Here is a 23,669-nt window from a genome sequence, read left to right on the forward strand (position 1 = left end):
TAATAATCACGTGACTTTAGCTGATTATGACGTGTCACTTCGATTTGAATAGTAACTTAACGACAAGGAGACCGACCATACGCTGTGTAAATATGGCTATAAATACTTACTTTACTCGATAATGTATAGACTTTACCTTTATCCATCTCTCTCTCTGTCTCTGTCGGGTCTCGGATTCGGCCAATGTGGATATGTGGGAACGCTTACCGTTTATACTGGCCGCCATGTATTACTTTACTCGATAATTTATACACTTTACCTTTATCCAAACTCTCTCTCTCTCTCTCTCTCTCTCTCTCTCTCTCTCTCTCTCTCTGGCCCAGAGTGGCCGAGTGGTCTAAAGCGCTCACCGTTACGGATCACTGCCATCTCAACTGTGTCTGCGTGGGTTCGAGTCTCGGATTCGGCCAACGCAGATATGTGAGAACGCTTACCATTTATAAACTATACAACAACAACACACTCTCCCTCCCCCTCTCTCTCTCTCTCTCTCTCTCTCTCTCTCTCTGTCTCTGGCCCAGAATGGCCGAGTGGTCTAAAGCGCTCACCGCTACGGATCACTGCCATCTCATCTGTGTGGCTTCGAGTCTCGGATTCGGCCAACGTGGATATGTGAGAACGCTTACCATTTATACTGGCCGCCATGTTTAGCCTACCTTGTGCTGAAAAATGGCGATAAACCCTACCACAACAACACACTGATAGGTTCCCTTTTTCCAAATAAATGCTAAGGTTTTATGCGCAGCTGAGGTAAGTTGACGACACATAGCTGAGTTACTGACTATGAAAACATACGTTATGCAAACGTAGCTGTAAATTTGTACTTAGAATATTTCCAGAACAATTCGCATTTCTGATAGTGGATCTCTAATTTCATATTGATGGATCGGTTTAAAATACAATGAACTATGTCTTGAAAGACTACCTCTTCCGCCGAATAAAGCGGTCTCTAGACACAGATGTTCTCTCATTAGAGGGCATCATGTTATGTCACATAGCTGACCTGTGCACATCTAGAAAGAAATCTTTTTTCTTACATGATCACAGTAATGCGTCTTTGATCACGTCAAGTTATCAGCATCGGACAATCAAGATCATTACGAGAAGAGATGACGTGATCTAGCCATCAAGATCGAATTACTATGATAATTTTATTTTTTATTATATACGTAACAATTTTCAGATAAATTGATAAAATTCCAAATCATAACTGAAAAATAAATTGCCTAAGGTTTCAATCTTTATGACATGAACTTTATCTTAACTAAACAATGGAATTTCAGTTTTTAAACAGCTTATATGAACGTAAATATCATATTTATGAATGACAACATAACAAAAGTCACTCATTTTCACTGTTAACACTGTCAATAGCTCGAGTCCTTCGACACAATGGGCAGCAGAGTCATACATGCGATTTAAAACTATTGTGAAGCTGTCAAATTTTGCATTAGTGAAATGACTTTGAACATTCGTATCCTAGTCCCAACTGATAGCGTTTGAAATGTTTCTGGCTGAATAATGTGAGAGGCTCCGATGTGGACTTGGCATGGAAATGACCGCATTACTTACTGATAATAATATACGTAGATGATTTAAGTTATTAAATTTACAATAGCAAAAGTTCTACAACTCGCTGTCATGGATTATACTACAGGATGAATATATATGTTTGATATATGTTGTGTTTGGGAATATAAAAAGTCACTTTCGTGTCCCTAAGATGACGTATGTGTTTCTTCTTCTTCCCATGCGGTCGTTTCTCTCTTCTTTGACTCCACTAGTAAAACATTAAAGGGATTACGAGGATGATAAATGATGCCAGTTTTATTTGAACAAGGAGGATATGGACTTTATATAGGGAATAGATGTTAGTAGTGAAAGGGGTCACCCTACGGACAATGGGAATTAGCATTACAGGGACCCCTGGGTCACTCTACGGACAATGGAAATTTAACATGGCGAAAAATCGTGGGTCACTCTACGGACAAGGGGAATTTAACATGGGAATAAATCGTGGGTCACTCTACGGACAAGGGGAATTTAACATGGGGAATAGAGTTTGGGCTTGTTTAGGGACAAAGGGAATGGAACATGGGATTTTTTTTTTAAATTTTAAAAAAATTTTTTAAAAAAAGGGGTAGGCAATGGAAAGGCTATCTCTTTTCGAGAAATATGGCTGGCCCTGAAAAGGGCCTTTGGGTTTTCTTCTGCTTCTAATTTCTTCTTTTCCTCCACCAACTTCTTATTTTATCTCCAACACTCTTTCTCTTCTTTTTTTTCTCCTCCTCTTCTTTCTTCTCTTCCTCCTCTTCTTTCTTCCTCTTCTCATTTTCTTCTTCTTTTTCAATTTTTTCGTTCCATGTTCTTATTCTTATCTTTTCCTCTTCATCCTCCTTCTCCTCCTTTATTTCCTTCATCACACCACTAATCTTGTCCTTTGCTTTTCTTAAGTTGTTAATTTCCATCTTTACACGATGGGGACTATAGGAATAATGGTCTTCAACCAGTCTTATTAGCATCTGTTCCATTATTCCTAAGTTGTCTAAAACGTCTTGCAAGGTTTGTATTTTGTCCATTTGGTTTGACGCCATCTTCTTTTTATTCTTTGCAGAATGGTTTGAACGACGAACACTGTGGGTTCTTATAGTGAAAGCGCGAACGTGAAGGAAAACATCCCCCTAAAAAACATAAAATGGATCTTACCTAGATCATGACCCAACAACGCGCGGACGTGAAGGAAAACATCCCCTACTTTTTTCATATAATAAAACCCTAACTATACTCTTCACATACGCTAAGAAACCCATACAAACATACCTCAGCTCTTACTAACACAAACACACAAACACATACACTTCCACTATTAATAAAGAGTTAGTGTTTATTTTCACACTACTCTACCTACACACATTGGCAAATTAATAGTTATTTCTTTTCTAGAGTATTGGGTAGCCCTTAAAAGGGCTGTTTTTTGAACTCCTGATGCACCTATCTAATGGTTGCACCTTCCTGGTTCGAAAGGTCGGGTACACAAGGTCTTGCCATCGCCACTGACTTCGATCTTGGACACTCTGTAATGTTGAAACCCAAAAGGATTTTCTTTATAGTCACCATTCAAAGCTGAATTCTTGACGATGCCAACAATCAAACGTTTGGGTAACTGTCCTTGGAAAAGATGATCTTCGATCTTGGATCTTGGATCGGAGTCCAGAGGCAATGGTGAACGTTTTCACTTCTACGCGTCGTATGGGATACTTGGCGGTTGTTCTGCTCAATGTCTGACTGATGTCGTTACCTACTTTAGGTAACACTTCCACACGACGCACGTAAAGTCTGGCTTCTTCGATGAAGGTTTTGTAAGTGGCATCAGCAGTACCAGTCATCAAATGGAAAGCGGCACTGCTACGATTCAGTCTCAGGCGGACATCCACTCCGTTCAGCAAATACTTTTCTTGTAACCACATGTCCAAATGCAAGCGATCCATCAGTTCTAAACTACGACTTAGATGAATTTTCTTTCGTCGTTCTACAAATCCCGTTGTATTTGGATCCTCCCCAGCAACAATTGTAACTTTGTTGAACCTAGTCGCTTGGTCAGGTTTCCATACCACGCAAGCATCTAGATGAGTGTTTTTGGCTTCTTTTCCGTACGTCAAGAGATTCTCCAGGTAGGCTCGGTAAGGGTAAGTATCCATGTTGCTGCTGACCAGTTTGTTATTCAAGTACAAGTCCACTTCGCTGAACAAGGAATGCATGAAATTGTTGACGGGAGCTACTACATCATCATTGTCTATGGCAACGTTGTTCGCTTCGGTTACTTTGACTTTCAAATACAGGTAACTGCTATTCAGATCGATGTAATCTTCGTCCTGTCCTTTGATTTCAAATTCGATGGGAGTAGAATCGGTCAAAGAGGAGATGGGATTAAATTCCACCCACTGGGATTCTTGCATGGTCATCATCGTGGGGGGCATGGCAAACAGATCCAGTTCCGTCTTGGAACAAGCGCAAGACTCTCGGTGCATCATTTTTTTGTCTCTTTTCTCAATAATCGAAAACGTCTAAGTCTCGAACGGTTCTTCTTTTCTTGGCCTTTCTCGCTTGAAGTCTGGTGAAAGGGTGTTTTCTTCTTCGTCGTCTCTTTCTACCTTGTCCTTGCTGAATGCCTGACTCGGTAGCGTGCAGGGCATTTATAGGTGTGTCTCGTCGGCCCAAAATGTCTTTGCCCGTTTGCAGCAAGACATTTTTGCCAGCCCTCATGAAGGCTTCTTTAGGGTTTTGTTTGTCGATGATGACATCTTGGAGAAATTCTTTGCCTTGCGTCAGTGCCGCATCTTTCAAGGCGTGCAATCCGCGTGTCACCATCGGTTTCAACACCGGAGCCACCGAACGAAAGGCCGATTTTAACATGTCTCCTAAACCGTGTCCTCGCTGTCGAGCAACCCCTCGGTACACTGGATACATGACTTACTTACTTACGAGTCGTGAGAGAACCGTTTTCGAAAATGGAGTTTCACCGTGACTTTTCCTTTGGTGAATGGAATATTTTGTCCCAAATCTCCTTTTATAGTAATGTTGACCGTGTCCAAATACGACTTGCTGACCTGCAAATAGTGAGGATGGACAAATTCGCGGTGGACGTGGTAAGTGTTTCCACCTTCCTCGTCAGCGATTGTGGCAGAATCCACTTTGAAAGGAATGACACGCAGTAACGGCACGGAGGTGTGTCCCACCACGTTGTATTCCACCACATCGGAATACACAAAGATCAAATTCAGTCCTTGGTTCAGTTCTACCGGGGTATGAAAATACTGGCCAAAAGACTCGTTGCTGTAAATGACGGTTTTTTCTTTTAGTGTTTGTTCTACTTTCTTCCTCATCTTTACGTTACCACCCAACATGTCAAACAATTCATCACAGAAATAGAAACCCAAGATTTTTTCATCAGGAAATTTCATCAGGAAGCGACGAGCTGTTTTGTGGTATTCCAGGGTGACAGCTTTGGACTTGAAAGTCTTAAAAGCTTCCCCAAACACGCCATTAAACTTGGAGGCTATGGCGCTGACCAAATGTTGACCACTAAAATAATAGCCTGAGGGAATGAACAACTCATAGTCCATCCAATTTGGATTGACTTTGTTTTGTTTTTTATGGGGATATTTGCTATTGTCATTCATCCACTTTTTCAATGGTTCGTCATAAACTTCCACCGTAAATTTACTTTGATCGTCAATGACATTGAGGACTTGGGTCGGGTGAATCATTTCTACCAAAGCCATTTCCCAATGGGCTTCGTGATCTAAGGGGATGGCCTGAGGTAATTTGGCTGTGTAACAGCACAACGTGTTATTGGGAAACACCTCCATGGAACTGTCACTGGGTAAGGTTAAGTAAAATTGGTTTTGGTGACTCATAATTCCAGAGTTCTGTGGCTGTCCGAGGGGTTAGTGGATGTCAGAGGCGTGTCTCCGCCCAAAATGGGGTTCTGGTTGTGGTTGTTGGAGTGGTGACTGGCACTGGCACTTGACACAACGTTCCCGTTCGAGGAGAATTTCAGGGAGGGATTGGGAAGCAGGTAACCGATGCAACTGCTCAATAAAATGGTCCACAATTGTTTGTCTCCTTGTTGCAAACTCAAATTGGCGATGGCTGCCCCGATGACACAATACACCACGAAGATTTGGCAGAAAAAGACGATTTGCGTTTTAGGCACACGTTCTCCACACCACACCCACAAGGGTTGTTTTTGTAAATCTTGCACAGAAGAACTAGGGGAAGAAGGACTGGTCGACGTAGCTGCGTCTGATGTGTGAAAGGGCATGATGGTCACTTCTTCTTTTCATAGTCGATGACTTGCGAAGCGTCGATCCAAGAATCGAAACTGGGTGGATATCCTTTCCAACGTACTTTGACTTCTTTGACACGTCGTTTGCCCACTTTACGGGTTCTGCGTTCGAGAATGCTTTCGATGTCGTATACGTCGTCTTCCTTTTTGGTGACACGTTGTAACTCGGGCAAATAAAACGTTCCTTTGAGCACTTCTCCGTTCATGTCTTCCAATTTATAGACGGTAGGATGACGGCCATGCACTCGTCCAGTGACGCGAAACAATTCGGTCGTCCAGTTAGGTAAGTAACCTTTGTCGAAAGTGCGTTTGGTTTTGCCAATGCGCACCCAATCTCCTACGGTCAACTCTCCACTTTTCTTGGGGACAGCCCTCGTCGGGGACGTACCGAACAGACGCTCAAACACCAGCACTTCGTTGTCGGGAGTCACGTCTTGCGGGGCACGTCCGATGCTTCGATGGTAAGATTGGTTGTACGCTTGCACCAGGTGCGGTAAGATGTCGATGTACTTCAGAGTGTGGTGATGCGTAAAATATTTCCACATGCGTTCTTTCAAAGTGCGTTGAAAACGTTCCACGATGCTGGCTTTGGTTTAGGGATTCTCGGTGGTAAAAAAATGAATGTCACGTTTCTTTAATTCTTTTTGGAAAGCTTGGTTCAGAAATTCGGTGCCTTTGTCCGTTTGCCATCGAAGAGGGTGACGACCGCTTTGTTTCAACACCCGTTGCAGGGCTCGCACTAACTCGCTGCTCGATTTGGAAGTCAAGGGCACGACCCAGGCAAATTTGGAAAAGACGTCGATGACACAGAACAAATATTTGTAGCCACGATTGTAGCTGGCCAAATGAGAGACATCGGCTAAATCGGCTTGCCATTGATGATCGATGCCTTCCACTCGGGTGCGACTTCTGGCAAACTTGCGTCGAATGGGTTTGTGCAAAGTGTAGGTAGCTTGTTCTTGTAACCATCGTTGCACTTGAGGTAAACGGAGACTTTTCAGTCGCGTTTTGGCAGCACGATACAATTTTTGAACTCCTGCGTAACCTGCAGGATGCGAGGGATCGTAGTAAATGCTGGCTAAGACTTTTTCCATTTTTTGTGTGTTGGTGTGTTAATAAGTCACCCACTCTTCGGTGATGCTACTTTGGGTGGGTCGAAAGGGTGGTTTGGAAACGGATTTACGTGTCCGATGGGCTACGGGAGTAGAAGTCGAAGGTAGTGGTGGAGGTGGAGGTGGCAATGGAATGGCTTTGGTTTTCTTTTCTTTTTTCGCTTCTGGTTTCCCTTCTTTCTTTTTCACTTCTGTCGAAGGAGGCGTGGACATCATCTTTTTAACCCAAGCTTTCATTTCTTCTCGTTGGGGTGTGGGGGACGGGGTCAATAAGGATGCTGCAATCTTACTCGAAATGGGAGCTGCTGACGGTGTTTGAAACACTTCGCGCGTCTCTTCTTCCTCAGGTCTTTGTGGGGTAGCATCTCTGGTGACCCTTGGGGATGGTAGTGGTGGTGGTGGTAATGATGATGATGGTGCTGGACTTTTCATCAAGGTCTTAAAATCTTTCAGAGTAGGTAAAGCTGTTTCATCTAAAGCTTTCTAGTGAAAGAGTTGCAGTCTTTGCAAGAGTTGACCGTACTTTTGCGATTTTTCTGTTTCGGACAAATCTTGGCGATCCAGCAAGGATTGCAATTCGTGTTGTAACTGGGACATCTCGCTCAAATTGGGATTGGGAGGTAAATGCGGGGTGCGTTGTTCTTGCCACCGATGGTATTCCATCCATCGTTTGTAAGGCACTAAAGCTAGTTTTCGTCCTTCCATGGGGTTGTCAGGGGTGAATTCTGAGATCTTGGGACTTCCGAAGGCCTTTTTATCTTGCTCCCACCAGTCATCCCAACATGGTTCCCAAGACTCCTTTCAGTATGGGGCCTAACAAGAGAGGTAAAATGCCTCCACGTTGGACCAACATCTTCTTTTTCTGACGAATGGGAACTTTCTTTTGAACCATTTTCCGAAGAACGTGACGATGTTTGCCTAAGCATTGTTTCTGGTGTTTGGACAAAGGGATCGTGCCTTTCAAAACGTTCAAACAACATTCGCACACGGTATCGATGACCTCTTTGGAGGCCGTTTGAATGAGTTTTTTTCGTAGGGGTGGAGAAGCTTTGGACAGGACAGATAACAGGTCCCCATGTTTGGCTAAACGTGGTGGTAGTCCTTTTCTTTTCTTTCCTTGGGGTTTTTTGGAGGGTGACATCTTTGCTTGTGGGTTCCGGGACATTCACCAAACAGACACTAACGTCGATGACTTAACACACACCCTTTTATCTTTTTTTCTGGGACTATCGCTTTGTCATATAGGTGACAATGTTTTTCCTAAAATCGCCAAGGAATCCTCCCCTTTGTTGACGCCTCTTTTTTTTGGAACGACTGTGTCTTTTTTTAGGGTAACGTCGATGCTTGGCTAAGCGCTTTGTCGGATGACGCGTCTGCCTTTGTCTCTTTCTTTTGTGGCTTCTTGGAGGTGACATCTTTTACAAGTTCAATGATACCCCGACTTGGTCACAGGTCTTTTTATACTGGAACGCGTCGCCACTGATTGTCTTTACGTTTTATCAGTTTGAGGACAGGCATGACACGTCGTGCAGGGGTACGTAACGGACTAAATCGAGCCAGTTCTTGCTTGGACAAATCCAGTAAACTTTGTAACATGCCCGATCTTTCATGGACTTTGATTTTGGGAGAAGGTACTTTGTGAGCAGCAGCCACTGCCGCTAAATTGGAAGGTCCTGCCACTGGGGAAGTTCTTTTGGGGGTCATCAACGGAGAAGTTCTTGGTGTAATCAACGTCTCCAAGTACTCTTCAGTTCCTGGTGACATCAACGGAGAAGTGGACAAACGTGAGGCTGCCGGAGACGCTGTGGCAGGTCGTGGCTTGCGAGTGTAAGGTTGCGTCCTGGCCGAAGTGCCTCTCTTGCGACTAGTTTTCTTCTTCTGTGGACTTTTCTTTTTCTGGGGACTTTTTCTCTGTTTCTTTTTCTGGGGGCTTCTTTTCTTTTTCCGGGGTGGTGTCTGGTAAGTGGAGGGTCCTGCCACTGGAGAAGTTATTCTTCTTGGGGACCTAGTCTTTTTCTTTTACTTCTTGGGGCTTCGTTGAACTTTTGTCTTGGGGATAACTTTGGGGGCATTAGGATCCCATCTTAAGAGTGAGCGAATGATGACCCCTCCTAGAGTACCGCTCCCTCCAGGTTTCAAAATGATTTGTTTTTTGCTTTGAGTGTCGATGCGGGGATCGGCCAGTTGGACCAAAGCGACTTTGTTTCGATTGAAAAAGCGTTGGGTTTGATGAGGAATCTGAATGATTCCTTGGAGTAATTGACGTGCCGTCACCGTGAACCATCGTAATACTTCTTTGAGACTAGCTTCTAAGACACGGGCTCGTGTTTGTGGATCTTTTTCTCGACTGATGCCATATAAGGCACGAATCAATTTGACGGGAAGATGCGACTGAAAGGACGTCATGTTCACACTGTGTGAGACAGACGAAAAAGGGTCTGAGGTTTTTATAGATTTTTGTTCTTCATGGGGAGTGAAATGAAGTCGAGGACGGAGACGTGTACAGGACAGGCTCTCCGTCTTGGCACCAGTGGTGAAACAAGTGGGTACGAAATCGCAAATCCTCGGGAGTCGTAGGTTTCAAATCGACGAGTAAATAGGCGTGTGGCGTTTGAGTGGCATCGTCGTACGCCTGAGTCAGCCAAGGCGTTCCTAACTGTTTGGCTAAGACTTGCACTTGCGATTTATCTCGAGGGCTTTTAAACAAGACCACGTAATGCGCATTGAGACTGATGGTGCGATGGGCTTTACTTTGTTGAAACAAATTTTGGGTGATGTAAACGACACTGGCATTACGGTGATGCCCTTTGCGCGTGAACCACAATTTAATTTCTTCTTCGTCTTCTCCTAACATGTCGTCGAAAATGACCAAATGGGTTAGACGGGAGTCAGAGACGATGCCGTCGTCTTCTTTAGGAATGCCTTCCACAAACACGATGGAATCGCCTTGACTTTCTCGCAAGAGGCTGTACGCCGATTGCCACTCTTTGTAACACCACACGATCCGTTGAGGGGGCCGATCGATCAAATGATGTTTATGTTCGATCAAACGTTTGACGAATTCGGTTTTGCCTGAACCGCTAGGTCCAGCAATGAGCATGTTAAAGGGATGGCGAAGATACAAAGCCTCCCAACTGGTACGATCTAAGTGTTCGTCGATGACTTTGACAGTAGAGGAAGAGGGAGCAGAGACAGTAGAGGTAGCCATGGTGTGAGAAATGTCACTTGTGACACGAAAAACAAACAAGACAAGAGTTTATATACTTTTTCAGAACACGTTTATTGAATGTTTTTTTTTCAAACATGAATACGAAAGACAAAAATACATAAAAGCCAAAGGCTTAAGTACAAGAATAAGAGGCACATGATAACGATGAATGTGGAATAAACACAAGTGTCTGTACAACAACCACATGTTTTGGGTAATGTTCTAACCAGTTCAACAGGGGGTAAGGTCACACAAGTGTCCTCCCGAAAGGGTCTTTCAGGCCTGTCCACGACAGTCCTGTCCTGGGTGACGGGTTCTTCTTCTGGCACCGTCACTAACACGGGATGAAAAGTAACTTTTTTCCTTGAACAACTCTCGTGCATACTGGGCCACTTCTTGGGTCCAAGCCTCAAAATCCCATTCTTTCCAGGCACGGACATCTGTCCAATGGGGATGTAAGTCACAAGCTACACACACATCGTCATACACGTCTTGGGTAGCTAAAAGTTGACGAATCTTTTTTTCCTGTTGAGGTCGAGAAGTATCCAGATGAAATCGCAAGGCTTTGAGCAAAAGGAGTTTTTCGTGACCATTTAAGGCCATGGAGGTGGTAAATACTGATCGTAAAGAGTCCACAAAGAATCGGCTGGTAAACGAAATCCCAGAAAACAAGTCACTAAGACACACACCACTTGTCGTCCCAAATTGAATGGATACAGTTCTTGTAATAATCGATGGTAATGATCCACGGTTTGAATATGGTTATTGAGTTCCTTCCACGGAATCTGTTGGATGACATACGACATAAGTCGTGGCATAGCAGCCTGTTTTTATAGTCTCTTTGTTTCGAAAAGAATACACGTACTTTCTAGCCAGTGATCTTCGTTCTCCAGTTGGGAATGTAAATCTTGCATACTGTAACCGAAACGTCAGAGTTCGATTAGAAGTTTCCTCTTCCGCTAAGTAGATTCCACGTAAAATATGTTGGTAATCCTTTACCTCGTCTTCCTCAATGGGTTGCTCTAGGTGAATCTCGAAGTAACCAAAATGATCAACACGTGAATCATCGGGGGCCTGGAAGTATTGAACAAGGTCTGACCACTGAAACAATTTCTGACGAATCAGTTCTCTTATACCATTCAGGTACCAGTGGTTAAAAATCTGGTGACGTAACGGATGCAATTGTTCTTTACGTTTCACTTGTATTTTCACCAGCTCTCGGTAAATGCGTTCTCTCAACTCCACAGGCAAGCCCAAAATGTACTCTTGTAAAGTATCCATAAGTATATACACTGTTTTTGGAATCGTTGGGTGGTAGCCAATAGCCTCGTTTAACTTTGTGCCTAATGTAATATCCACTCATAATCAGTCTTCTTGTACTTTGGAACAGAGCATAATTTAAAAACGGATGAATCACTTTGAGTTTACGTTTCACTTGTATTCTGACCAGCTCTCGGTAAATGCGTTCTCTCAACTCCACAGGCAAAGCACGAATGTTCTCTTGTAAAGTATCCATGAATAGGTCATACTAAATCCTTTTTGGTCTGACACAAGAAATGTACTCTTTGCACAAACATGGTTTCACTTCAGTGTTGAATTTAAATCGTTGAGTCACTAATCTACACATTACAATTCGTTCAGAAGTTTCCTCTTTCACCAAGTTGACATTGTGTGAAAGATGTTGGTAATTCGTTAACTCTTCCTCTGGAATTCGATGCAGTACGTTTACAATGATGTAACTACAATCGTCCATACCAAACCAATCCTTTTTAAAACTAGAGGATCGTTGATCAATGTCTGTCCAATGGAACACTTTCAATTGAATCAGTCCTTGTATAGCCTTCAGGTACCAGTGGTTCAAACACCGGTGACGTATCGGATGCAATTGTTCTTTACGTTTCACTTGTATTTTGACCAGTTCTCGATAAATGCGTTCTCTCAACTCCACAGGCAAAGCACGAATGTTCTCTTGTAAAGTATCCATGAACAGATTATTATGGTAAGAAGTTACTTCAATGTCTCGGTCCCACTAAAGGTAAGTAATGACAATTCGGTGACCATCGAGCATGTTCTACGTAGGCCGAATCTTGCGGTTCCCAGTGGTGAAGTGACACACCGCAACTGAAGCACTTGACTTTATCTCCTTCGCCCAAGTAGAAAAATCCGGCTCTGGCTAATTCTTCGGGGGTCGGTCCTCCCAGATACTTTGGCCATTTTCCTTTGAACGATTGAAGACGATTTTCAAAGTCGCAGTATTCCGACAAACGCACAGGAAACGAATATTCGTTTTTCACAGGTTCGTTTCGATGAGGGTTGGGTGACAGGAACAGGAGTTTGCTCAGGGCTGGATGACATCCGTAGGGGGGTAGACGTGAAGGTCGACATTCCCCTGTAAACCCGGTAAAATGTCTAAGAGGACGAGCGGCATCGCTTTCGCATCCCTCAGGTTTGACACGCACAGCATCACTTTCCATGACAGGGGCAGTGAGAACAAAGTTCCCATGATGCTTTACGGCATCGCTCAGGTCACAACGTACAGCATCGGTCCCATCGCAAGGCTCACAATCGCACTCGTCTGCAAACTCCGTTACGCAATTACAATGGTAACCACATGGACAATCGCAGTTTCCTTCCGGACATTTTCCGTCGCAATGCCTGGGTCTTATCCATCCAATATTAGTCACACTAGAGGAAGATACAACTTTTTTACAATCCCCAAACTGGAACGATGCCTCTTTCAAAGTATTCATCTTGTTCGCTCGGTCTTGGTAGTCACAATGAACTATCGATCTTGACCATAGCCCCCTTTTTATACTAGTCTCAATGCAGTCTCCAGCTTGTACATCTTTCCTTTTTTACGTTTTTTATGTCTTGTTTCGGAAGGTACCGTCTCTAAGGTACCGTCAACATTGTACCGTAGTGTAATGGGTGGAAAGGCCATAGAAAGGTAAGGGCAGTGCGGAGACCATCGAGTATGTTCCAGAATAGCTGAATCTTTATAGATACATAGATCCATTCGTAACTTCAGTCCGCAAGCAAAACACTGTACCTCGTATCCCAATCCTGACTCAGGTCCCAAGTAGACAAATCCTGTTCTAGCTAAAACATGCGAAGAAGGTAATCCTTCCCTATCCGTAGGCCATTTCTGAAACGTGTCCAATCGACGGGCACAATCACAATAGTCAGGTAAGAAGACTGGAAAATGGTAGGGTTTGAACTTGGAGTTCTCATCGGGTTTCTCACTCGATTCTTGCTGTGGCGAAGTCATCTTTCTGGTGGGGTAACTATCCTCTTACAACCAATGTTTTATACCAACGTGTCCATACGGTAAGGTGAAATGATTGGGAAGTCGAACTCGCTTCTGGTACACGATTTGATAGACTTTTTCCAAGGGTCGACTGACGATGTGGTGAGTGGGTAAACGTACAATCTTGTTCGGTTGATAGGTGGTCACTTTAAAGTTTCCATCCTCTCCCGATTGCAAGGCTTCTTTCAATACCCCAAAGTTGACCACTCGACTGGTACGATAATTCAGAGTCAGTCCTTTCACTTTGCACGTCGTGTGCACTTCTCCTTGTTTGTCACGGTATTCGTAGCCGTAATTTTTGGGACCGCCACTGACGAAACTTAGAATCTTGTCGTCGGGATGCTCGTCTGTCCAGGCTCCTAAACGGTCTCCTTCGATGTTAGGGTGATGTTGAATCGGGTGATGGATGTAAATGCAACTGTCCGTGTCAAAGTACAGGACGCGTTCCCCTAACAGTTCTAAAGCTTCGTACAATTTTAAGCGAGCATGGGCTGTCACGTAAGCCGCAATGATGACATTTCCAAAAGGGTCGTCTTGTACAAAGTCCAGATCTTCTTCGTAATTGACCAAGATCAAATTCTCTCGAACGACGTCCACGTGTTTCATGTATTTGGTTTTGTCGTGAATCATCTGGAAGTAGCGGGAAGGTTCTGTCAAATATTCCGTCTTGGGTAAACACGGTCGTTGTGCCATTTTACCCCACAAGCAATTTAACATCACTTTGGCAAACGATCGCCTGCCTTCGTTTTTCTCGATGTGGTCTAAAGTGATGCCTTCTTGTTCGTAATATTTCTCTTTGAATTGTATTTGGTCTTCGGGAGTGTGACACCAGGAAGGATAGCCGCTGGCTTCTTGCTTCAGTTTCAAAAAGGCATCCACGTAGTCTGCGAAAATGCCTTTCTGACTGGGATCACCCTTGCGGTACTGTTGTGTCTTGGGAAAGTGGCAAATCTCGTATACTTCTAACAGTTCGTATCCCATGTCCAGAGCTTTGAACAATTCTACGCTGACCCAGGTTCCCGTCAAGGCCCGTTCTTCCTGGCTGTGATGACAAGGCTGGTCTTGGTTGCACGTTTCGGCACAAGTACGGCACAAGGGAAACATCAGTTTGCCTTGACAATGGTGAGGTAAGACGGGATGGTAGAGGTTCGTGGGAGGCAAAACTTTACACTTGATCAAGCCTTCGTATTGTCGAATGTTTTTCAGGTCGATGTGTTCCGTTAACAATTGCGGGTGCCCTACAGGAAAGCGACAATATTTGCACACGTAGGGATACAGCGAACACACGTCCAAGTATTTGATTTCTTCTCCTTTCTCTTCGTCGGCTTGGTACAGCAAACAGGTGGCATTGGTCCTTCCTCCGTACAAACTATCCCTCGGGTTCAGCGGGTCCATGAACTGGTAACTTTCCACGAGGCGTTTAAACTCGGGATCGGTTCTCATACGGTGATCGTACTCGTGTTCCCACATTTCCACCACTTGGTATCCTTGCTGTTCTAACTTTAGGCGTCGCTGACAAGTGTCCTGGTACAAGTCTTCCATGGTTCGTTGCAAAAACTGATTTTTAGTGCCACGGTCAGGGTAACAGACGGGACATCCGTGAAATAAGCAACCGTTAAACTCGTACACGATCTTGGGGTTTTCTAAGTCCCAGCCATCGACCGAATACGTTCCGATGGTCTTTTCGCCCCCTCCGTTGCAGGCATGCTGAATCCACTTGTCTTCCTTGTCGCACAAGTAATGTAACCAACGTAGGGCTTTGACCGAGTATTGACGTTTGACAAAGTGGGTCGTTTGAGGACTGATGACAGCCACGGTGTTTTCAGGCATGAATCGTTGTCGATACACTAAGGAACACGCTTTGGCAATGGTGCAAGCTTCTTTCAAAGGATCGACCCCTCCGTGTTCCATGAACAGTTCTCGAAATTTTCCACAGCAACGCCGTAAAATGTCCACGTCGGAACGACAATACTTTAACATTTCTTCCTGAAAGTCGAAGGGGTCCGAGGCGTGAATCTGGTACCAAGCGTAGAAAGCTTCTCGTTGTTCGGTACGCATGTTGTCGGGGTCGTAATAGTGAGCCTCGGGTAAATGGGGTAGAACGGCGTGTTGATTGGCTTCCGTATTGAAAAAGTGTGGAAAGTACCCTTTAGCCATTTCTGTCATTCCAAACGTTTTAGGCATTCGACTCAAAGGCATGGCCAAATAGCTCATCGAATCTTTAAACTGTACTTGTCCCACTTGCATGAAAATGATTTTGGCTCCGTTCAAAGTCACTTTAGGACGCTCGGTGCCTTGTTCCGTATAGTATCTGAGAAGAAACTGTCCATCGTATCCGGAGAAATTGTGAGCCATCACCGTGGCATGACGATGACAATCTCCGTAACGTTCGATGTCCTCTTGGCTCCACGTCTTGTCGACGGGGTCTAAGACCCATTGGGCAAAATCGGCTAACGTGTTCAGTCCCCGAAAGATTTTTTCACGCCCTCCGGGAATCTTGCTGCAGTGAGGGCAATGACTGAAGATAGGTTCTTGAATGCACTTCTCGCACGCTCGATGAGCCACGCAAAAATTAGGAATGTGAATGCCGGTCTCTTGCATGCATTCGAAATCGAAAAAGATGAAATTGCCTTTCTTCTTGTGACCGTCCTCTTTCTCTGGTGGGGGTTGGTATTTTTGCACGTAACATTGGTGTTCCAAGTCCACGATGTGGTGACAAATGTGACATTTTTTCTTTCCTGAACATACGTGTGCCTTGGTATTATTGGTACGTATGCCTTGTCCACACGTAGGGCACAATCTCAGGAGTTGACAAGCGCATTTCTTCTGTGAACCTTGCGTCTTCAAATGTTGTTGGTAACAGGTAGGGCTGACAAACGTGCGCAGACAAGTGGAACAAGGCACTGGTTCTTCGCTCAGACAGGGTGGAGAGGCCAAAGATCCTGAGCATTTCCATCCACAATGTTTGTGTTGCTCTCGATTATTATAACCATAGTCACATTTCTCACAGTAATAAACATATCCCAGGAATCCAGTGATACTGGTAATGGTATCGAAATGGTCATCGTGATGATAAAGGTGAATGTATTTTCCGTCCTTAAAATCTTGGCCTCGAAACAACAGAGGTCCGCGCACTTCTTGAGGGTGCACTTTCAAGGTGTAGCGTGGAGCTAGGACATCTTGCAATTTTTGCATCTCGGGAATGCCACAGAGTGTGTCTTTGGACAGTCCGGCTTGTTGTAACAGGAGTTCTGCTTCGTTTCGTTGTTTGGCTCGGTCGGAACGTTGAATAGTGTCCCAGGTTCTTTTCCATTCTACCGTGTCGTTCTTGTTGGCATAGGTTCGTCCCACCACGATGGCACGGGCTAAACACATCTGGTCATGAGGGTTGTTAATTCGGACGAGACTCGTTTTGGTGTTGCGAAGGTCGTCCACCAATAACATCTTTTTGCGTCCTGTCCCTTGAGGAGGAGAGACGTGGGTCATGTCCAGTGTGGCTTTACCATCGGTGATGTCAAACTGATCATTAGATTGTTGTACGTGTTGAATCTTGTCCATGACTTTGGAAGCAGTTAATTCTGCAGGGGTGCTAAACTCGATCCAAACAGGGGATTTCAAACCGTCGTGTTGTATGGAAAGTCTCAAGCGATCGTCTTCTTTGGGTTGACATTGTCGCTTGAGTGCAGTGAGCAAAGAATCCCACACCTCAGTGATGAACACTTCTGCTTTCTCTAACGGCACTTCAGCCTTGAAATCTTTAAACTTCACCGTGTATTTGTAAGCCGTGGTTCTAAATTTTCTAGAGGAGCGCTTTTCCGTCTCTCGAATGGAATAGTAATTTTCAGGGTTAACTAAGGGTGATGAACTTGGTTTAGAGGGTTCGGATTCTGGTTCACTCATGTCCTCTTCAAAATCACTGGCATGAATTTGTGCCAAGATTTCAGCCCTGGTACGAGGCGATAGATCACGTTTCTGCCTCTTACTTTCTTCTTCTTTCTTCTCGAATGAATGGGATCGTTTCATCTTGAAAGCAAAAAGTCAAATGACTCAAGTTCAAACACCATAAACTACTTTATAGTCATAGCAGACCAGCGTATATAAAAGGGTGTGTGTCATATCCTTTCACTATTCATTTCACTCTCAAGCCGAGCACAACGATGGAAGAGACTAACCAGATGGAACGTTTCGTCAGAGCTTTGCGAGGGGTCATTAGAAAATTCTCTTCAGACCAGCCTACGGACTACTCTCCTTCCTTTAGAGATAAAAGTCAAGATACTTGCTATATCTGTCAGAAGAAAGGGCATTGGTCTTCAGAGTGTCCAGACCGTCAAAAAAGAAAAAAAACAGGGGATAAAAAAGACAAAAGTCAAGATACCTGTTATTATTGTAAAGAAAAAGGACATTGGTCTCCAGATTGCCCAAAAAAGAAACAAGAGGAGTCAGAAGAAAAGAAGGATTCTTCAGAAGAAGAGAGGGATTCTTCAGAGGAAGAGAGGGATTCTTCTGAGGAAGAAAGAAGACAGGTGAAGAAAAAGAAACAGGAGAAAAAAAGAAGAAGGGAAGAAAGCGAGGAGGAAGAAGAAGAGGAAAAGAGTGTGACGGTGAAGAAATTCAAAAAACAGAGAGACTAAACAAGGAGAAAAGAAGAAATCAATGAACTTTTGATTAAAGTGTTGTGTTGTGAATTGTGAATTGGATTGTAAAAAAATGGAGAAAAGAATAAATGAATGATATAAGGTAAGTGTCTTTGAGTTGTGATTTTAAAATAAGAAGCTACACTCACGCACTCATACACAGACACGTACTAAAAGGGTAACATGGGTGAGTTTTTTTTTTGAGTTATTGGCAAATTGAAATTGTATTTCTTTTCGAGAAATGTGGGTGGCCCTGAAAAGGGCCTTTTTTCTTCATGGTGTAGGGGTGAGTTTAAGCAATCAATTTTAACTGCCTTAAGCCTTTGCCACGGCCAAGGCCTACTTCTGGACTGCGTAATGATGATAATGATTGGGTTGAAATCACTAAGGGTGGTACGGTAGGCTTAGTCACAGGGTTGACATGTTTGGCTCGGGAAGTTCGTATTCTCTTCGGTCGTGATAAAGAAGTCTGATACATTTGTTTCAGACTTCTTAACTCCGCTAAAATGTCCAACAGTACCGTGACCGTTTGATTTTCACCCTCTTCTTTCTTTGCTGCTACTTCTTCTTGCTGTTGTTTTTTTCTTACCTCTTCTTCTTGTTGCTGTTGCTGTAGGATAAAAGCCTGTTCCGCTTCCTTTTGTCGTTGTATAAATTTCTCCAATTCTTCTTTCTGTCTCTGTCTAAAATTCTCCACTTGCGGTAATGAAGAAGGTAACGAAGGTTCCGGAACAAATTCTTGCGAGGAGAGAAAATCCACAAAATCCCAATTCACCTCTTCTGAAAGTAAGTCCGGGTTCCCTTGGGCGGTCTCCCCTGCTGGTGCACCCCACTGGATCGTTTTCTGAGTTTCCGTCATGTTGAATCACTGTCGCATAGATTGACTGCACACAAGCGCTAGCGAATCTATATTGACTACGTGACGTCACAGACTGCTCTCTTCGGATTGGATGTGGGCTGACTGAATTCTGTAACGCGTGTTCGGATTGGTGAATGAACTCAATCCGTTTCAATCCTTTCTGTCCCTATAAATAAGCGCAGTTCACTGCATTGATTCACCTATTCTCGGAGCCTCAACATGTAGACCGACGTTGAATCTTCAACCCTTGTGTCAACAATGATGTTCAGGACGAACATGCTCATGTATGTCCGATCCAAGTGGACCGTTGTCCACAGGACCAACAACAGCCTGTGGATAAGAAGAGTCTATATAGAGAGACAAGGTTGCCTCAAGAGGACTCTGATGTATGGCCCTGCTGTAAGACGAAGTTTGAGGAAAAGAAGATGTCGCAAATGCCCTTTATGCTAAGGGCATATTAACATAAACCAAAGGCCCTTTTCAGGGCCAGCCATATTTCTCGAAAAGAGATAGCCTTTCCATTGCCTACCCCTTTTTTTAAAAAAATCTTTTTAAAATTTAAAGAAAAAATCCCATGTTAAATTCTCCTTGTCCGTAGAGTGACCCACGATTTATTCCCATGTTAAATTCCCTTTGTCCGTAGAGTGACCCACGATTTTTCGCCATGTTAAATTTCCATTGTCCGTAGAGTGACCCAGGGGTCCCTGTAATGCTAATTCCCATTGTCCGTAGGGTGACCCCTTTCACTACTGATGTTTTACTTTATTTTTAAGGGGATCTTAGTGCATTACATTATCCGCCAGTCAGAATCATACTGTTACACTGTTACATTCCCAATGAGCCAAACTCACTGTGTAAAATAAAGACATAAACAATTTTAGCATACAATCCACATCGTCTGTTTAACATAGGATCCCCTTCTTGTCCCCAATGTGTCACACTATACTACTATTGCGCATACAGAATTTTTATTTACTGATCATATGTTTTTAATGGAACATGTTTACTGTGGAAATTATGATTCATAATGTATGATTTCCTTTACTGTTTTTAATACTATGTTTGAGAAACAGATATAAACATTTTGCATTTACGTTCATTTTGAGTATATCACACAGGTCCTTCACAATTGTATTCAATTTTGTTTGCTTCGATGATGGGTGCGCGGTGGAAATGGTGGGGTATCTCTATTAATTATAATAAGAGCATTTACCGATGGGTAACAGAGGGACCACTCGTCTAGCCTTGTCGAATGAGCTTAAAGGTCTAAATGGACTATATTAAACGATGGCACACATCGCGTTGGGCCTTATTCAAGTATTAGTACAGATCATACCTCATGTCCTTTATTTGAAGCTTGGATTTCTAATTCATAAATCATGTAAAATCATTGGATTATACTACTAGATATTTTTTTTTAAATATTTCTTATTTGGTTGGTAGTCGTCACGGCTGAGTGTGAGCGCTGTCGACGAAATGAATTGTCGACGCTATGTGAAATAAGAAAATAAGACGGAAGAAGTTTAGGGTCATTACAATTCACGTTAAAAGAAGCAATAAATTAGATAATTGACAAAATACCAATAAAACACAAAGGCTCAAACTAAGACGACATTCCTACTCACAATGATATAGAATAAAACTCCCAACAAGAAAATATACCTTACATCTTACGTCTTCGTTATGCAATTATGTAATTGCAATCACATACAGTAGAAAGCATACAATAACGTACTATAAAGACTCGATAAATCTCGAAATAATACCTTCAAAACCACGGTGCCACAGCTAAGGATCCATTTATTTTGAGTCAATACATTGACATTTCTCTACGCTACACGGTATAAGTTAAGACTTGTGCAGAGTTCTGAGACCTTTGACACAAACGCTTTGGTAAATGAATCCGTTAAATAATGTTAAAATATATTACAAATGATACCTACTTCAGATATTCTTTGTGCGACCAAATTCCAATTGTTCAAGCTGACATCCTCCATAAATACGATGACCAAGGTCGTTCCGTCGTGTTATATTGATGTGATATTTTGTCTGCTACCGAAATACGATAACAAATGTCGTTTCGTCGTGTTATATCGATGTGATCGTTTTGTGTGCTTATTCATCTGACGAAAGATCAACACTGGTAATTTAAGTTAACTTCTGCTCAAATATAATCATAATATTTGGAATAGTGATTCAGCAGAAAGAATTTGCATTTTGTTTTTGCTGTTTTTAATGGCACTTTTAACACCTTATTGGCAAAAGCATGATGAGGAAATGGAAACAAAATGTCTTTTTTTTCAAGGATAGAAGGAGGCATCTGATGAGGGGCTGGAGGTAACGGACGGGCGACAGTTGGATTGCGAGTGTGACGCTAGACCAACTGAGCTACCGTTACTTCCCTCTAGAAGGAAGAGAAAAAGAATGCGAGAAATGTTCCTTATCTGTCATATATATGCTACTGTTGAAGCAAAATAAACAATAATGAAGCATAACTATGAATATTAAATGCATTAGTAATTACATATACAATAATTATATATTACCAAACCGGTAAACTAGTTCCATTACAAGATGTGATGTTGCTGCCCATTTACAGAAGATAATTAAACGGAGGAACAATGCATGCAATGGATGTAAAAATATAAAATTAGACATAAAACAGACGTAGTAATCCAGATTTTGATTTGGTGATTACCAATTAACATGAATAATTTTCAGTAATAGTAAAGTATTAGTTTATACATTTAGTTCACAACAGACCAATAACAATCTAAATATTATGGAAAAGACACAGAACAAATAGTGGGATAAAAACTGATTATAGCTCGAACAAACTATTAGTTTAATAACGTAGATCTCATTAGAAACATACACTAAATCAGCCGGATATAGCAGTGCCCTATTGGTAACAAAGGTAACCAGTCCGTTTAGGCCCCACTAGTTGGACAACTAAAGATATTATGTTCTAAACATAATTACACATGCCAGCTTAACCATCAGGCTCCTCCCCTCGGTATTATTACAAATAGGTAGGCAACTAGCCCTCCGCTACCAGAGGTTGGGTGGGCCTCTGTCGTGACAACTGAAAACCTATATTTGCTTTAAACTGATTCCCTCCGACATTAGCAAAATATTGTACGCTGGCAGCAGTTCGTTGATTTCATGGATACACAGTCCCTCTCTTGATCGCATCAATCCATTATGTTTACATCCCTTCACCATCGGTCTGTCCCCTGAGCCTTGACAAATTTTATTTATTAACTTGGATAAAACAGTAAATTTGAAATTAAATCGATTGATGTTCCACTGAAAGATGTTCTGACTGCAAATTCCAGCAATAAATTAATATGGACAAACGTTGATGACAGTATATAATTTTAAATTGAAATATGTCCAAGTGTATCAACAGCTAATGCGAAAAAACTATAATTTCGAAGGGTCAAAGTTGCTTTTGTGTTTGGTTCAGGTCTTGTACCCGGAATCATGTAACTCGGCAAGGGATTACCTGTTAACAAATACTATACCCTTAACACAAAAGTAGGTCCCTGTGGCCCATATTTCACGCTTGCTAACTTTGGTTCAACTTTGTATTGCAATTGTATTTCTCATGCTCTGTTCTTGCTAGAATCGTGAAACTATACGACCCTGAGAATTCCTATCAGTACCAAACACTTAATACAAACTCGTCGGCAAGGCTCGCAAAAATTAAACATATTTCAACTTGTTTCAAAAACTCAATATTAATTCGTTACCCATTTTAGATCCTCTATCAAACGAGTGTAAAAGTAAAAGATGTAAGAATAAACCCCTGTAGAAGTCATGACAATATTTAATGTTCCTCTGTCTATCTCATTTTCTACTAAGTCTTAAGAAGGGGTAACAGGCGAAACAAGTGGTGATATGATCTATCATAATGCAAAGATGATCTGTTTGTTGACATAATTTAAAATAGCCTCAATAAATATTCGCAACTTTACTTGCTTGTGTTTAGAATTTAAAATTTCAACTGTGTTATCTAGTTTACCATGAAGAAACAACTCTTGTTTGTAAAACATGCATTCTTAAATCTTCTGCATTCTTGTATATAAAAAAACGGACCCCCTAAAATTGCTTGCCTATTTTAGAATATTTGATTAGTAAAAGTTAGGAAGGTAGTACCGATTCTTTTATGGGGTGGGGGAGGGAGTCTGAGTAAGTCGAGAATGTTATGTTACCCTGTTCTAACAAATCCTTAACCTTTGTTGATGTCAATTTTTTCCTCAAAACAATTCATGTATACAAGTTTTCCCTCTTTGACAATTTCTCTCAAGCAACTGTTTAAAACATTTGCTTTTTACTTTAACCTTTCAGACCAAGTGATTTCGGAGAAAATGTGTATCACATGCAGGCTTGTTTGTATATCAACAATGCCTGCCATTGGTCAACTCTTGAATTATTTTTTTTACTCGCTGCCTAAGTAAATGGTGCATTGAACCAGTACAATGTAGCTATTTACCATCATTTATGATGCCTAAAAAGATCAAATTATTATTTATGTTCCCTCTGCAACGTTTGCAGTTTGACTTTCATTAAGATAAATGCTAGACTGTTTGCAATTGTATATAGTCTTGCTGTGTTAGTGAATATATTTTTTTTATTGCAGTACTCTCTTATAGCTGTTGTGGGTTAATTTATTGCCCCAGTGCGATCGAAATGTTT

At 42.4% G+C, this 23,669-nt stretch overlaps 1 protein-coding gene across 1 annotated transcript; it reads right to left on the minus strand.

Moving 5' to 3' along the window:
• Positions 1-1,999: 1,999 nt before the first annotated feature.
• On the minus strand, positions 2,000-2,745 carry LOC149774357 (uncharacterized). Its single transcript, XM_089945382.1, has one exon. It carries the CDS (start codon positions 2,592-2,594, stop codon positions 2,217-2,219), a length of 378 nt encoding a protein of 125 aa, XP_089801508.1. The 5' UTR covers positions 2,595-2,745; the 3' UTR covers positions 2,000-2,216.
• Positions 2,746-23,669: the final 20,924 nt, after the last annotated feature.

This window comes from Sinohyriopsis cumingii, unplaced genomic scaffold (assembly GCF_028554795.1).
Source record: "Sinohyriopsis cumingii isolate HCF-2022 unplaced genomic scaffold, ASM2855479v2 utg000309l, whole genome shotgun sequence".
Lineage (NCBI taxonomy): Eukaryota > Metazoa > Mollusca > Bivalvia > Unionida > Unionidae > Sinohyriopsis > Sinohyriopsis cumingii.